Here is a 15290-nt window from a genome sequence, read left to right as displayed (position 1 = left end):
ATATATTGATTAAAAACAGTTTTGCAACAAGCAGCAAATGCTCTACAATTGCATTGTGATATTCACTGTTATGGAACACCATTGCTAGGGGATGGCATGACTTCTCTCATCTCGTGTTCTACACGGGTAAATGCAAATGGCTCACTGGTTGGCTGAACTTTCTGTTTATTCCTTAATCTTTGTGTTACATTTTCTTGATAGCGCACGAGTGCTTCTTATTATTAACACAGGAATTAAATAACCTAGGAAATGAATTTTAATTGCTGCAAAAGAGCTAACAACTGCTACCCTGAAAACATTCAGCGCTAACCATAGAAGAAGCACTCTTCTATGGGCTTTACAGGATTTAATTTTTACAACAATTAATATGAAATGAAGGCATTTTTTTATTCCCTGTCTATGTTGTGTTCCTCCAAAAGTTGACTCTGAGACAAGAACTTGGGGGCAGGTTGTTATTTGAAAGATGATCCCGATAGCACCAAGTAGGAGTAAAGCGAGACAACATTTTGTTAACAAATGCCTTATTACAGTGAGCAACTGGGGCTAAGTCCCAAAGACACCCTCAGCCATGAGCCCTCAGAAGGCTGAGTGGTTGCTGGGTCTAGCCAGTAACTCCCAGCACTCATTGCTTGAGAATTGCTCCTTAGTTCTTAATGTCCCAGCACCTCCAGTCTGCCTTGTATTTAGACACAGTACAGGTCCATGGCTAGATAATGCCAACAGATAGAAAGCAGAAGACTTTGAGCTTTAAGACAATATCTACAACATATCTACAGACAGCTCCGCGGCCAGATAATGCTGCCATGTGGAAAGCAGAAGACTTTGAGCTTTAAGACATTATCTGCAAATGATGTCTAAGTTAGATCAAGGCGATATGGGCAGAGCACCAAGAGCATCTGCTACATCCTTACTTTACAGATGAGGAAAATGAGTCATAGAGAGGGTATGTAATTTGCTCAAGTAGAAACAAGAATAAGCAGATCACACCCAAGTGGTCTTTCTTACAGACAATGTGATCTTAAACATACAGAGCAAGGGAAATCCCAACTGCTGTGAAGTTATTTTATAACTTCAAAAACTTTGCCAGAAATTTTTGATAATTATGCCTCCCTCATTTTATACATTCCATATAATACTTGGTTTTAATAGTAGTGTTTTTACTCAGTGGACTGGTGATATGATTTGGCTCTGTGTCCCCAATCAAATCTCATCTGTAATTGTAATCCCCATATGTCAAGGGAGGGACCTGGTGGGAGGTGATTGTATCATGGTGGCAGTTTCCCCCATGCTGTTCTCATGATAGCAAAGCAGCTCTCACGAGATCTGATGGTTTTAAAGGTGATAGTTTTTTTTTCCTATGTACTCTCTCTCTCTCCTGCTGCCATGTAAAACGTGCCTTGCTTCTCCTTCACCTTCCGCCATGATTGTAAGTTTCTTGAGGCATTCCCAGCCATGCAGAACTGTGACTCAATTAAACCTTTTTTCTTCATTAATTAACCTTCACTTCAGTTAAACGACCTGACTTCAGTGTCAGGTATTTCTTTATAGCAGTGTGAAAATGGACTGATTCACCTGGCTTAATCCTTTGTTTTGTATCTCTTACTGTTAGCATTCAGCCCTTCATCCAAACTACAGAGGCAATAGGTTCAGGGAAATTGGGGTACACACTTTCTTGGAAAGGATATACATTTTCCTAATGGTGGCATAAAAGTTATGCAAATATTTTTATGTGGCTCCGAGTACCTGAAGAGCCATTTTTGAGTTTGCTTAATTAAAATATGATGCTTGGAAATTTTCTGGATTATGTAGATAAAAAAGAAGTTTTCCCAAGTCTTTTGCCATTAAAACAAAACTTGGCCAAATTGAATTAAAGTTATACATAAATCAGGTTTATTTACCTTCTCCTCAAAGGATGAGATAAAATTAAAGAAGTTCATGTAAATGTGTATATATGTATATTTATATGGTGATAAAGAGCAAAGAAAAAATACCCCTGGAGGTTTAGCTTATGTTCTCATCATAGGAATGCCCTATAGCTCTTCATCTTCCCTCTGCCTCAAAGGAAGAAACTGGAGAAGAAAAGTGGTTTTTTCTTCTCCATTATTCCTCTTGTCCAACTTAGCTTTTTATCCAACTTAGTTTTTTATCCGACTTAGATTATCAGAGGATAATATTTTCCAAAGTCAGTGAAAATAAGCAAGAAGTTACTGAGACTAATAATGTTACCAGAGACACCGTGGTGAAGCACCAGCCATGAGAGGAGGAGAACGGTCCTTTATGGACCCAGCGGTTTTGGGAGATGGGACCTAGTAAGAGATGATTAGAGCCCTCATGAATAGTTTGACATCATTATTGCAGAAGTAGGTTTTTTCTCATGAGAGTGGGTTTATTATTATGAAAAAGTGAGTTTGGCCCCTTCTTGCTCTCTTGGTCTCCACATTCTCTTGCCTTTCTTCCTTACACCATGAGACGAGGTAGCAAGAAGGCCTCACCAGATTCTGGTACCTTGATACTGGACTTCAGAATGTGGGAAATAAATTTATTTTCTTTATAGATTGCCTAGTCTGTGGTATTCTGTTACAGCAATTCCAAACAGCTAAAACACTGCACTGAAGGTCAGTTCACCTAAAGCAGGGATCAAAGCTAACCTGTTAACCATTGTAGGTTCAGCTCTTTCCCACAGAGCTGGAATATTATAGATATTCCACAAATAAACCTTACATAACAGATACATCTTGCCTCACCAAAGTATGGTCATGTATACAAGACTATATGGGAAAATATGATGGAAACACATAGGAGGATCAGATAATTAGTTTCTAATCAAGGACTAATGACATCATAGACACCACCATTGTGGAGAAACTTCAATGAAAGGAAGAGATTACTATATCGTATTTCTTCTCAGCATAATCGCCTATTCTTTTGTTGACTGCATAAAAGACTTTTCTCTAGGTTTTGCCTGGAGAGGGACATACAGATCTATATTCAATTTGTAGTTTAAATCTAAGATATAAGATTTTGACAAAGGTACATTACCAAGAGCTATAGACTGCTTTATAAAATCATTAGATCAATACATGAACCAATAATAAAGTGTAAGTCCCTGAGGCGGTGTGTAGCAAAAGGCCAGTGGTATGCAAAGGATTAGTCCCGTAATATGCAGGGTCATATAAGACAGAAAGAAAAATGCTTTGACCAGGGCAAGATTTGACTCTGCATATATAAAGATGAAGAAAGGATACAGGCTCTAAGTCAGAGTAATAATCACGTAATAATTGAGTTGTATTATTTATTACACCATTTTAAATGTGGAAACAAGATTGCAGAGACTCTTAGTAGTGGCTCCATCCAGTTCTGCCTGCCTGATCCTGCCAAATGAAGGGAGGTACCAAAAAGACAGGGAGAAATGCATAGAAATTAGGAACCCCAAAGGCAAATTTTGCAAGTATTCATTCAAGCACTGATCAGACAGAAAGGTCCAAAGTGGGTTTGAAGCCTTAGGGAAAAAGGTTAGGTGATATCTAGAGAAGGCAAATGTCCTAAAATCTTAATACCTGAGATTTGCCCCAAAGCAGCTCCCAGACCACCAGGCCCTAATAATTTGTCCAGGGGAGATGTGTTCTAGCAAGCTAATGTGAACCTCAGAAATGTTTGGCAGACCTATCCCAATGGTTGAGGTAGATAAACCAAGCTAGCAAAGCTGATGCCCCTGAGCACTTGAATCCCATCACCAAACCAGGCCCAGAAGGCTTTTAAAATATACAATGCATGGGCTTCTATCAGAATAAATAAATCAGAATTTCTAGAGGTTGGATTCAGACACTGGCATTCTTTTTTATATCAGCCCAGATGGTTCTAATATGCAGCCAGTGAAAACAACTGCCCTTATTCAATAAGATGGCATTCTGGCTTATGTCTTTTAATAACTTGTGATTTTGCTTTCTGTGTTATGGTAACTTGTAAGGTAACTTTCCATATTATAGTAACTTGTGGGGTAACTTTCTTGTGAGTTTGACACTTGTACATTTATCCTCTACTAAGCTGATATTACAAGAATACTGAAGATCAGTCCTGCCTCATGATAAGTTCCCCAATGCCACAGCATTCCCTGAGGCCTCTAGAGCTGCACTATCTGTCTGGCATCCTCAAGACATGAGTGACTAAGTTTACATTTAAATTTATGAAAATTAAACACAAAAATTCAGTTACTCGGTCACACTAGCCACATTTCAGGTACTCAGTAGCTACAAATGGCTAGTGAGAACTGTGTTGGACAGCACAGATACAGAAAATTTCATCGTTGCAGAAATTTCTACAGGACAGAACTGCGCTAGAGTTAAGCCTTTTGCAGAGGGCCCAATTCACTTTGTCTTTTCATCCAAATATGTGTATCACATGCTTTCCTTCCTTTAAAATACCTTCACCCACTCTTTAATCACCCTCTATTTTATTTATGAATAAAGGGTAGAGGTATTTTTGAGGCAGGGAACCCCATCACAGAGAGAACAATAGAGTGAATGCTGGAATCTCATATCTAGGGTGGAGCTGGCTAAACAGACCACAGCTTTCCTCAGAATCACCAGTCATTTTATATCTCTGTGGATCTTCCCTATTATCAAATATTTGTCTCACCTAAGGCATTTTATGTACATATACCATAACAACCAGGATTTGCTTCACTCTTACAATTTATTTCTATGCTCCATATGTTGCAGTCTACTGATTGCTTTTCAGTTAAGGAAAGGAAGTAAGATACAGAATTTACTTAGTAATTAAAATGTTCATTCTTGGAACCTGTGAGATGATTCTGTTTTTAGTGAAAATAAAAGCAGAGCCATCTACCCTACAATGATTAAGGTGAGAAAAATGAGATGCCTCATTTCTATATAAAGAGCTTTGAAGTAGAAGTTGGAAGGCATGGGGTTTACATATTTGCTTTAATATTTATGAGACACGGATCTAAGGCAAAACTCCTAACTTTCTTTAGTCTCATTTTCTTCATCTATCAGGTTGAAGTACTCATGATACAGGTCTTGCCTATCCCTCAGAGTTTGCTGGGAGAACATAAGGCCCTCAATGCTAAATGTCTTTAGGACTTGGCACCAACTTGGCACATTTTCATCCAGTGATATGTAGCTTTGAGTTATGTATGGTCCTTCCAGGTCATGGATCATCATTGTTTTCTTATGATGCATTACAAACATTTATTCTAAAGTGGCCAAACATTTTGACGTTTTTGTATAAAGAATAGAAACCACATCTTGAGAACAAGCCAGTGTAAATGTTGGAATTGTTTATCCAAAGTAGGTAGAGCTGGCTAAAAGGTAAAATAAATAAATAGAATAGATGTACATGCTGTGAAAAACTAAGGATTAAGAGGGTAAAACAGTATAGCAATTGTTTCTTAGCTGCCTGGTCCTTCTTTCTAAAAGTACTAATTTCCACATAGGTCTGCTTAAGTTTTAAAAGAAAAGTTCACCTTGGATCATAGTAGGGAGAGAATTAAACAAACAACAAGGGTGATCTTGAGACAGGTCTTGAGAACCTAGAAATTCTGAAGCTAGGAGACTATTAATCTGAAGCTAGAATTGTTTATTTGTTGTAATTATTTAATATAAATTTCTTCTGACTTATTTTGAATTGAACACTCATTGAAGGTAAAGAGTGAGTAGCAGAAAAGAATGTCTAAGCAGAGAACAAAATTGTATTTCACAAATTTCCAACCTCTTTAATATTTGGGAGTAGTGCCTTACGTTGTAAAACATTTCCATTTTATGTTACTAAACAAACATATCACTTCAACCTTTTATGTCTACCATGTCATGGTAGACAATCAACAAGCACTATTACTGTATTAATCATAAGTAACTGAATCAACTAAAGAATAATAATTCAGTTTTGCTTCTGCCACACGCAGTCAATGTAGGCAGAAATTACATGCAGCCTTAGGTAAAGCCCTGGGGAAAGACTGGGCATAGCTTCCACGGGGAACACTGAGGATGTCAGCTTGATTAGAGGAGGGTACAAAGTAGGGAATGCTGAGAAATAAGGCAGGGTAGATGACATTCAGCATCTGAAGGGGACTTGGGATTCAGACAGAAGTTTTGGGTCAGTGGGATCACCCAATTCAGAATAATCTACATTGCTGCTTCCTGGCCCTCACCATAGACCTGTTTATTGACTCTGTTAATATTGCCAGTATTCTCAACTGCCAGCCTGTTAATGGTTGGTAGTTGAGAATCTGTATTTTACAAAGTTACACAGGTGTTCCTTGAGTACACTGAAGTTTAAGAACCACTGTAGCAGTTGTTAAATATAAATCTTTTTTATTTTTTAGTAATTTAAAATGAAATTTTTAAATGTTTTCCAGCTTTATAAAGGTATAATTAACAAAGTTTGTGATATTGTGTTATTTTGATAGATGTTGAAGTTGTGAAATGATTACCACAATCAAGATAATTAACATCTGTCACCTCACATTGTATGATGAAAGTATTTTAATATCTTCTCTCAATAAGTTTCAAGTATAAAATATATTAATAACTATAACCATCATACTGTACATTGTCTCCAAAACTTATTTATCTTATACCTAAAAGTTTGAGTTCTTTCACCAACATTACCCCATTTCCTCTATTTTTCAGCTCCTGACAATCACCATTCTACCACTCTATTTCTATGAATTAGACTATTTTGGATTCCACATATTAATGAGATTGTGCATTGTTTATCTTTCTGTGTCTGGCTTATTTCACTTAGGGTAATACATAATAGGTTCATCCATGTTGTTGCAAATGACAAGATTTCCTTGATCTAGAGTCATATTCCTACAACACAGGAGTAATGTGAAATGAGGGGCCTTGCAGCCAGTGTCCAGGATAACTTTTAGGATGAAAAGATGAGGTGACGCTGAAGGGAAGTGGAATTGGCAGGAGCTATTACCCATAACAAGAAGAATGGGGCCGTTCACTAGGGTCTGAATAAAGGAATAGACAGGAATCAGTGACTAATCATTATCATTAGAAATAATAACAATGACTAAGTGGGTAGGAGGCTCAAAGTGGAGGAAAGGAAGTATTTAAAACTGACCACATGATTTTAAGTCCATATAAAGAGGAGCCAATAGAGATACATTAACACAAATGGAGAATTAAGAGTGGTTAGTTTTGTAGAAAATAAGTTTGGTCTGGAGTATTTAGATGATGGCAATACTTTTACATAGAAACTTACAGAAAATGATTGAAAGAAAGAGGTGCTCCAAACTTGCATGATAAATCTTGGCTAGAACAATAGACAAAATTTTTATGTAACATCCTCAAACAAGGCTTCTCTGTGCTTTTACCCTGTTAAATTCTTAAAATATATGTTATTTCACATACAAAGTATTACATGAGCTAAATGCCAATCATGTGAGCAACTGAAAATGAAAATGCTTTACATTCAGGCATGATCCTCCAAGCTGTATTTACAGTTTATATCAAAGATCAAAATGTATGTTGATAAAGTGAACATATTTAATTATGTTGCTCTTTCTACGCCAGATGTGTCCTTAAGCGCTGGACAATGTGGTTAGATATTCATTTATATACCCCAGTGACTTCAAGTATTTGATAAATGCTTAGTTGAACTCAATTTTAAAGTGATCCTTAGAGATGATACCTGACAATATACAGCATTTCTCTACCCCTGGAGTTAAGCCTGTTTTCGCAAAATCCCCTGGGTTCAATTCCCAACTATGCTGCAGTCCTTTGAGAAGCTAATTAAGATGCCTGGCTGAAAGGGAGGTCTGAACTGCGGTCTGAAAATTAAAAGTTAGACTGTGCTCAAATCCTGGACTGGTTCCACCCACTGGGAGGTTTCCTAGTATTAGATATGCCCTTAACACAAACTGTTTATTCCAAACTACTGCCTTTGTTGGAGAAGAATTAGAAAAGTATCTGTGAGAAGATGTTTGATGGCTCTTACAAGCTATACATTCTTCTAGCAAAAATGTGTTTTTTTAAAAAAGCTTTTCATCACAAGTGTTTTAGTTTTTTTGCTTGATCCTTTTAGTAAAAAAGAAAAACTGTATTACAATCATGTACATTTAGCATGTACAATAATTAAAACATTTTATTAATCATAGTATAAATACAAAGATGGGCATGTTCTCAGAGGACAAAAGGAATAGATCTATGTACATTTTTATTGTTTTCTGGTATTTTGCACTACATATTTTTATGTAATATATTGTAAAGAATAATGAATATAAAACACATTATGCAAGGAACTCATTGTGTGTTAAATATTTGTTGTATCTAAATGAACACCTTTGCATTTTCTAAACTTGAACTTATATCTACATCATAAAATTAAATTATTTAGAATAAATTTCTATTTGAATGCTGTCCTTAACATTCTATGGTGTTTGTGTTAATTAATAAATTAATTAAGGTACTTGTAGACATATTTTTATATTAATATAAAGAAATTCAAAGCAGATTCAAATGTATGTTCTACCAAACACTTTACTTGGACTTTTGGATTGCATCACATATGCACAGAATAGACAAATACATTTATTCATTAATTTGACAAATACTTACTGAGCATATACTATGTCCTAAGCACTGTTCCAAGTGCCAAGGATACAGCAGAAAACAATACATGATTTGGGCGATCAACAGCTTGCACTTTATTCTATATGTCAATAATTATAATAACATTTTACCCCCAAATAGTAATTTTCATCCAAGTATTTATTATAATAAACTAATAAAAGAGATTATTTCTAGAAGCACAGGTCATAGAAGACATTCTGCTGCAGAGCTGAAGATAGAGCTCAAATTTTAATTAATTCCTTCTAGTTTTCAGTAATATGGACGCCAAGGCTTTCAAATTTAGGATTTTCCTTTCTTGGAAATTCATATCACCAGCAAATTCAGTGCTCGTTTACTTAATGCAATTGATTGATTTGACCCATATGAAAAGGACTACCTTGTATGAATTAATGAGAAGTGTTTGAGTCTGGTCATTTTAATTGCAAATATTTTATAATCCATGTCTTTATAAATATAAGATGGTTTACTATTTTTCTAACTCTGCATCCTTTAATGGGCGGTCTTTATCTGTGCATCCACTGTTTACTTTTTCCAGGTCTTAGGAAAAAAGCCGGAGCTTCCAGATGGAGGCGATGATGATGACACTGTAGCAGACATAAGTAACAGGAAAATGGCTAAACTATACATGGTGAGTTCACTGTAACCAAATTTTATTGTTTCTACAGGACTGGATGTAGCTAGGGAGGCCTGTATTGGAAGATATTCCCTTTGCTGCAATTAAGAACTCTCCTCATTGTCCTCCAAGAGAAATGTGTAGATAGAATCAGTTCTTTGCTATTGTAAATTTTTTTAAATTAAGTTTTAATACTTTGTTATTTTTATTAAAAAAAAACAAGTATGTGAACTTATTGCTGTGACTTACATAAAATTCTATATTGTTGTTGTACTAGTTTGCAGCAATGTTTTGTTTGATATATAGTACTCAATACAGTGTTTACTTTATGGAGTAAAAATATTTTATAAGCTTTTTCTTAGAAATTCTTGATAAGAATATAAAGTCTTCGCCCTATTTAAAACATTGTCTTTAGCCATAACGAAGGAGTCTTTGTTATAGGAGGACTGAGCTACCAAATGAAACAGCTGGAGGAAAACCGGGTAAAAACAGTTCTGTTCTGGGTATTGACATACCTACTTCTGTATCAGCTCTATGGCACACGATTAGCAGCATGACTTTTCGCAGGACATAACCATTCTGGGTCTTAGGATTCTTATCTACACACACAAAAAAGAAAGTAGTTTCCTTCCAACTCTATGGTTGTTTATTTTTTGTTTGTTTTTTCTGTTGAGGGTAACAAAAGCTGCAAGAAACTCCACTTAAGGAGACTGCCACAATGGTATTCAAGTGTTCCCTCCCTTGCAACTTTCTAAGCATGTGATTTGGAGCAGATTGTAAATTCCATGCAGAATTTAGTCATTTTCTCATTTATAACAGCAAGAAACTGTATTTGCTGATCTTTAAGGGATTTTTGGCTTGGAAACTCTGTGATTTTACATGAAGACCAAATTAATAACTTGTGCAGTGTAACTTCCTTTTCATAATGAAGAAGTGGATTTTTTTCTTCCTAGATGTAAAAGGAAATATGGTTACCATTTCTGCTAAATACTGATAATTTTAATATGAGCCATACAGAAAGTGTTATCTAAATATTTTGTGACTGCTTTTAAAAATTACTATTTCTAAAACTCATTTTCAACAGCCCAACAGATATCTTTTATTTCACATCATCAATCAAAACTGTCCTCCCTCTTGGACAGCATTATGAACTAAACAAGTATTTTCAAATGGGAAAGTATTCATCCTGAAGCCTAGTTTCCTCTAGTGGAACTATGCTGTATTACATGAATATAAAGCGTAAAGTTCCTTTGAAAATAATTTGGGTTTCTTTACAAGGCTTGGAAGCAGAATCACCTGGGGCACTTTCTAAAACTACAGAATTTAGACTCCACCCTGGTCCTGCAAAACTCCACCACTGATCAAGGGAGGGCTCTGGAATCTGTATAATAGGTAACTAAACTATAGCCTCCAAGCTGGACTTTGAAACCAGTAAATTCTAACCTGCACATTAATCTCATTTTCAATTTTGTAAGACCACTTAAAATTTTGTTTTAATATTCTGTAGTCATTTCCAAATGTGACAGAAGAAATTCACTTTGATAATTTATACAAAGGGTACTGAAATTTCAGGACCTATGCTGAAAAAAATCTTTATGCATAAACTGTACCAATACCTTCCTTAGCAAAGTGCCTGGCATATAGTAGATAGTAAATGTTGACTGAATGAATGTTTAAACTTCATCTTCTTGTGTGTATATAATGATTTCAAGATTATTACCTTGAAATGATTGCTTTAAAATGCACCAGAACTAATCATGTAAAGTTAATTACATGGTGCTTAGGACATAAGAGCATCTGAATGGACCTCAGCCGTTATTATTATCACTACTCTTTTCTGCTATTTTAGGTACAGCGTCAACACTTAACTTTTTATTTATAGTTCCTTTACCCCAAAGGACTTTTAAAAAATTGAGTATAATTAGTCTTGTGGATTATTTCTATTTTCTTTTAAAAAGCCTTATTGAGATATAATTTATATATCATAAAATTCATACATTTAAAGTGTAAAATTCAATGATTTTTATTTCATTATATTTACCGAGTTGTACAATCATCACCATAATCTAATTATAGAACATCCTTATCATCCCCAAATGAAAACATGGAACTCATGGTGTTTATATTAGGTTTCAGATGCAAGTGGTTCCATGAAAGTGACTGTGGTGGCAAAAGAAAACCCCTTCTCAATGGCAATGCTGCTTTCTGAAGAATGCTTTATTTTGGACCACGGGGCAGCAAAACAAATTTTCGTATGGAAAGGTAAAAAAATTCCATTGACAATGCTGTATTTCACATTTATAGATATTTCCTCTATAAGGGTAAATAAAATATTTTTTTTGATTTTTTGAAAAACCTACCTTTCAATTAAGACTTGATCTGTAAATTTTTCACATAAAATGCAGCCATTTTCCTCCTACCAACATCATGTACCAGGGATTATGGAGTTTAAAAAAAAGCATTTGGGCAATATAAAAAGAATTGTTTTACAAATAACATTTCTTCCCATATTGTTAAATATGTTTAAGATACCAGGAAAATTCTGCTATTCTTTCACTACTGTATTTAAATTAAATTATAATTACATTTATTATGATACACAAGCATTTCTCATAGAATGTCTTCCTTCTCTGAAGTTCTTTCTCTTTAATTTACCTTGTATTTTAGGTAAAGATGCTAATCCCCAGGAGAGGAAGGCTGCAATGAAGACAGCTGAAGAATTTCTACAGCAAATGAATTATTCCAGCAATACCCAAGTATGTGTGAAAATGAACTGGCTAGAAAAAAATAGAAAACATGGGAGCTCATGACATCTCCATGAACCTCATGAAAGAGTTTGGTTCAAAGTGACATCTGCATGTGAAGTGATTCTCCACCTGCCTGTCTGCTGCAATCTGGTGTCACATGTCCCTCTTTATCTGTGTAGAGGTTAGACTTTTTTAGAAACTGCGCATCAGACTTTCCATAGGGCTGCCCATTTACTTCCTCCACAGTCTTTAATTCAAGATAGTAAACCACAGTAGATTTAGCTAAGAGCACTTATGAGTTATTATTCCTTAGAGCAAGTTGTGCAGACTTGGCCTGACATGCAGATGATACTTGTCTTCATCAAAATCAATTTAGACCATGGCTAATTACTCCTTTCCTTTCCGAATCTCTCAGCTTCATGTACTCTCCTCATTTTAATGTCCCTGCACAAGTAACACAATGAGATAATAATTTCTTCCAGGTCACAGATCTCTTGTGAACCTAATGTTAATTTTACTGCAGGGCTAACATATTAAAGAACTTGATTCTTCTCTCAAATATTCAAATTCAGTGGCAATTACTTTAGTTGTGCGAAAAAGCAATTTTGGTTTATATGAGCTTGATAGCTAAACCAGGATAACTGTTTCATTTCCTTAGTTCTGTCTCCACTGCCAGATTCATATTTTCCCTCAATTTCTTATTTTCCTGTTTATTATTATTATTATCTTAAATTGCAGATTCAAGTTCTTCCAGAAGGGGGTGAAACACCAATCTTCAAACAGTTCTTTAAGGACTGGAGAGAGAAAGATCAGAGTGATGGCTTCGGGAAAGTATATGTCACAGAGAAAGTGGCTCGAATAAAACAAATTCCATTTGATGCCTCAAAATTACACAATTCTCCGCAGATGGCAGCCCAGCACAATATGGTGGATGACGGTTCTGGCAAAGTGGAGGTATTTACCTGTTTTTGTTTTCGTCAAGTGCATTAATGCCATTGTATGTAGAAATATAACTTTAGGGCCGGGCGCGGTGGCTCACGCCTATAATCCCAGCGCTTTGGGAGGCTGAGGCGGGTGGATCACGAGGTCAAGAGATCGAGACCATCCCGGTCAACATGGTGAAATCCTGTCTGTACTGAAAATACAAAAATTAGCTGGGCATGGTGGCACACACCTGTAGTCCCAGCTACTCGGGAGGCTGAGGCAGAAGAATTGCCTGAACCCAGGAGGTGGGGGTTTCGGTGAGCTGATCGTGCCATTGCACTCCAGCCTGGGTAACAAGAGTGAAACTCCGTCTCAAAAAAAAAAAAAAAAAGAAATGTAACTTCAGGAAACTATAAACATTTTAAAATGTGAATTTTACTTGGTAATAAAGATGGTCCAAGACTGTTTACTAAGTCACAAAATTTAAAACTGGGGGAGCTGCTTGTGACCACGGAGTTCAAAAGCAGCCTGGGCCAGATGGTGAGACTTCATCTCTACTAAACAAATAGTAGAGAGGTTGCGGTGAGCCGAGATCGCGCCATTGCACTCCAGCCTGGGTAACAAGAGCGAAACTCCATCTCAAAAAAAAAAAAAAAAAAAAAAAAAACCACACACAATTTATGGAGCATTGAAACTGAGTTTGTTGTCTATTCCACTTTAGACAGAAACTACCAAAAATCTCTTACTCACTCTCCTGAACTCAAATCTGTTCACTCTCGGCACACCCTTTAATCATCTGAGTTAATGAGAACTGGATGATGTCACTTTCCCTTTTAAAATATCTTAATGGCAACCAGGTGCCCTGGCTCATGCCTGTAATCCCAGCACTTTAGGAGGCTAAGGCTGGGGGTCTGGGAAAGGCAGGGGAGATCACTTGAGACCAGGAGTTCGAGATCAGCCTGGCCAACATGGTGAAACCCCACCTGTACTAAAAACACAAAAATTAGGCATAGTGGTGCTCACCCATAGTCCCAGCTACTTGGAAGGCTGAGGCATGAGAATCACTTGAGTCTAAGAGGTGGATACTGCAGTGAGCCAAGATCACCCCACTGCACTCCAGCATGAGCAACAGAGCAAGACCCTGTCTCAAGTATATGCATATTTTAACATATATATATATAACACATATATATATTATAATATATATATATAACATATATATATTATAATATATATATATAACATATATATATTATAATATATATATATAACATATATATATAGGGGGTTTAATTAAAAATATTTACTTCTCACCATTCTGGAGTCTGGGAAGTCCAAGCTCAAGGTTTTGATGGGCTCAGTGTTTGGTGGACAGTTCACTTCCAGGATCATAGACCACTGTCTTTTTGCTGCATCCTCACGTGGTGGAAAAGGAGCTAGAGAGCCTTCTGATTATAAGGGCACTAATTTCAGTCATGAAGACTCCAGCCTTCTGACCTAATTATCTCCAAAATTTCCCACCTCCTAATATAATCACACTGGGGGTTAGGATTTCACCATAAATCATGGAGGGACTCAAGCATTCAGTCTGTTGTAGCATCTTTAGTATTTAGTCACAATCTACCAAGTCTTACCTGGGAAAGTAATAGTCTCCTATCTTAAAGCATAGGGAAGAAAATATATATGTTATTTCATAATTGAAGGAAAAAATTACTATAAAGTTGAGATATATTTCTAAGATGAATCTTGCAGTTTTTTTATTTCACTCGTGTGTCATCTTACTTCCACTAGTAGATCAAGTAATAGGTTAATTAATTAATTAATCACCAGGCTCAGAACTGAGCTTAATACTGTAGAGGAAGCAAAAGAAATATAAAAGCACTTAAAATGTCAGTAAATTGGCAAATTAATAAAAAATTTCTTTGCTTGATTTGTAAACTAGTTATAAAAAAATTTAAAAGTTATTTAATAACAGATTTGAACCAAAAATTATTTAAAGCTTATGAGAAGTATTATTAGATCAAGAAAATTTTAATTTGGTGTATATATTCCATTCCTTCCAGATTTGGCGTGTAGAAAACAATGGTAGGATCCAAGTTGACGAAAACTCATATGGTGAATTCTATGGTGGTGACTGCTACATCATACTCTACACCTATCCCAGAGGACAGATTATCTACACGTGGTAAGTTTATATCTGGCAAAGATCTCAGGTTCCACAAGAGCCAGATTTTGCTCCAAGGTATTCAATTCCATGCCTTACGGTGTAGAATAATCCTATAATCACCCCAGTGAGATTTGTATAGCAGGCATATACTTCTTTTTTTTTTTAACATGATTTTGACTGTGTTTTGCAGCTGCCATCCACAGGTAGCAGAAGTTACATAAAAATCATGCTATCTA

At 35.9% G+C, this 15290-nt stretch overlaps 1 protein-coding gene across 1 annotated transcript in view; it reads left to right on the top strand.

Annotated features, from left to right (window-relative positions):
* Nucleotides 1-15290, top strand: part of SCIN (scinderin) — a 72161-nt gene that overhangs the window by 33339 nt on the left and 23532 nt on the right. The window contains exons 5-9 of the mRNA XM_012450728.2: nt 9139-9231; nt 11346-11478; nt 11884-11972; nt 12702-12917; nt 14951-15072. Of these exons, the coding sequence (XP_012306151.2) occupies nt 9139-9231; nt 11346-11478; nt 11884-11972; nt 12702-12917; nt 14951-15072 (653 nt within the window). The remainder of the gene's footprint in view (nt 1-9138; nt 9232-11345; nt 11479-11883; nt 11973-12701; nt 12918-14950; nt 15073-15290) is intronic.

Source organism: Aotus nancymaae, unplaced genomic scaffold, assembly GCF_030222135.1.
Source record: "Aotus nancymaae isolate 86718 unplaced genomic scaffold, 86718_ANA_hifiasm-v0.15.2.pri h1tg000025l, whole genome shotgun sequence".
Taxonomy (NCBI): domain Eukaryota; kingdom Metazoa; phylum Chordata; class Mammalia; order Primates; family Aotidae; genus Aotus; species Aotus nancymaae.
The sequence above is the reverse complement of the archived record's forward strand: the minus strand, read 5'-3'. Positions and strand labels throughout refer to the sequence as shown.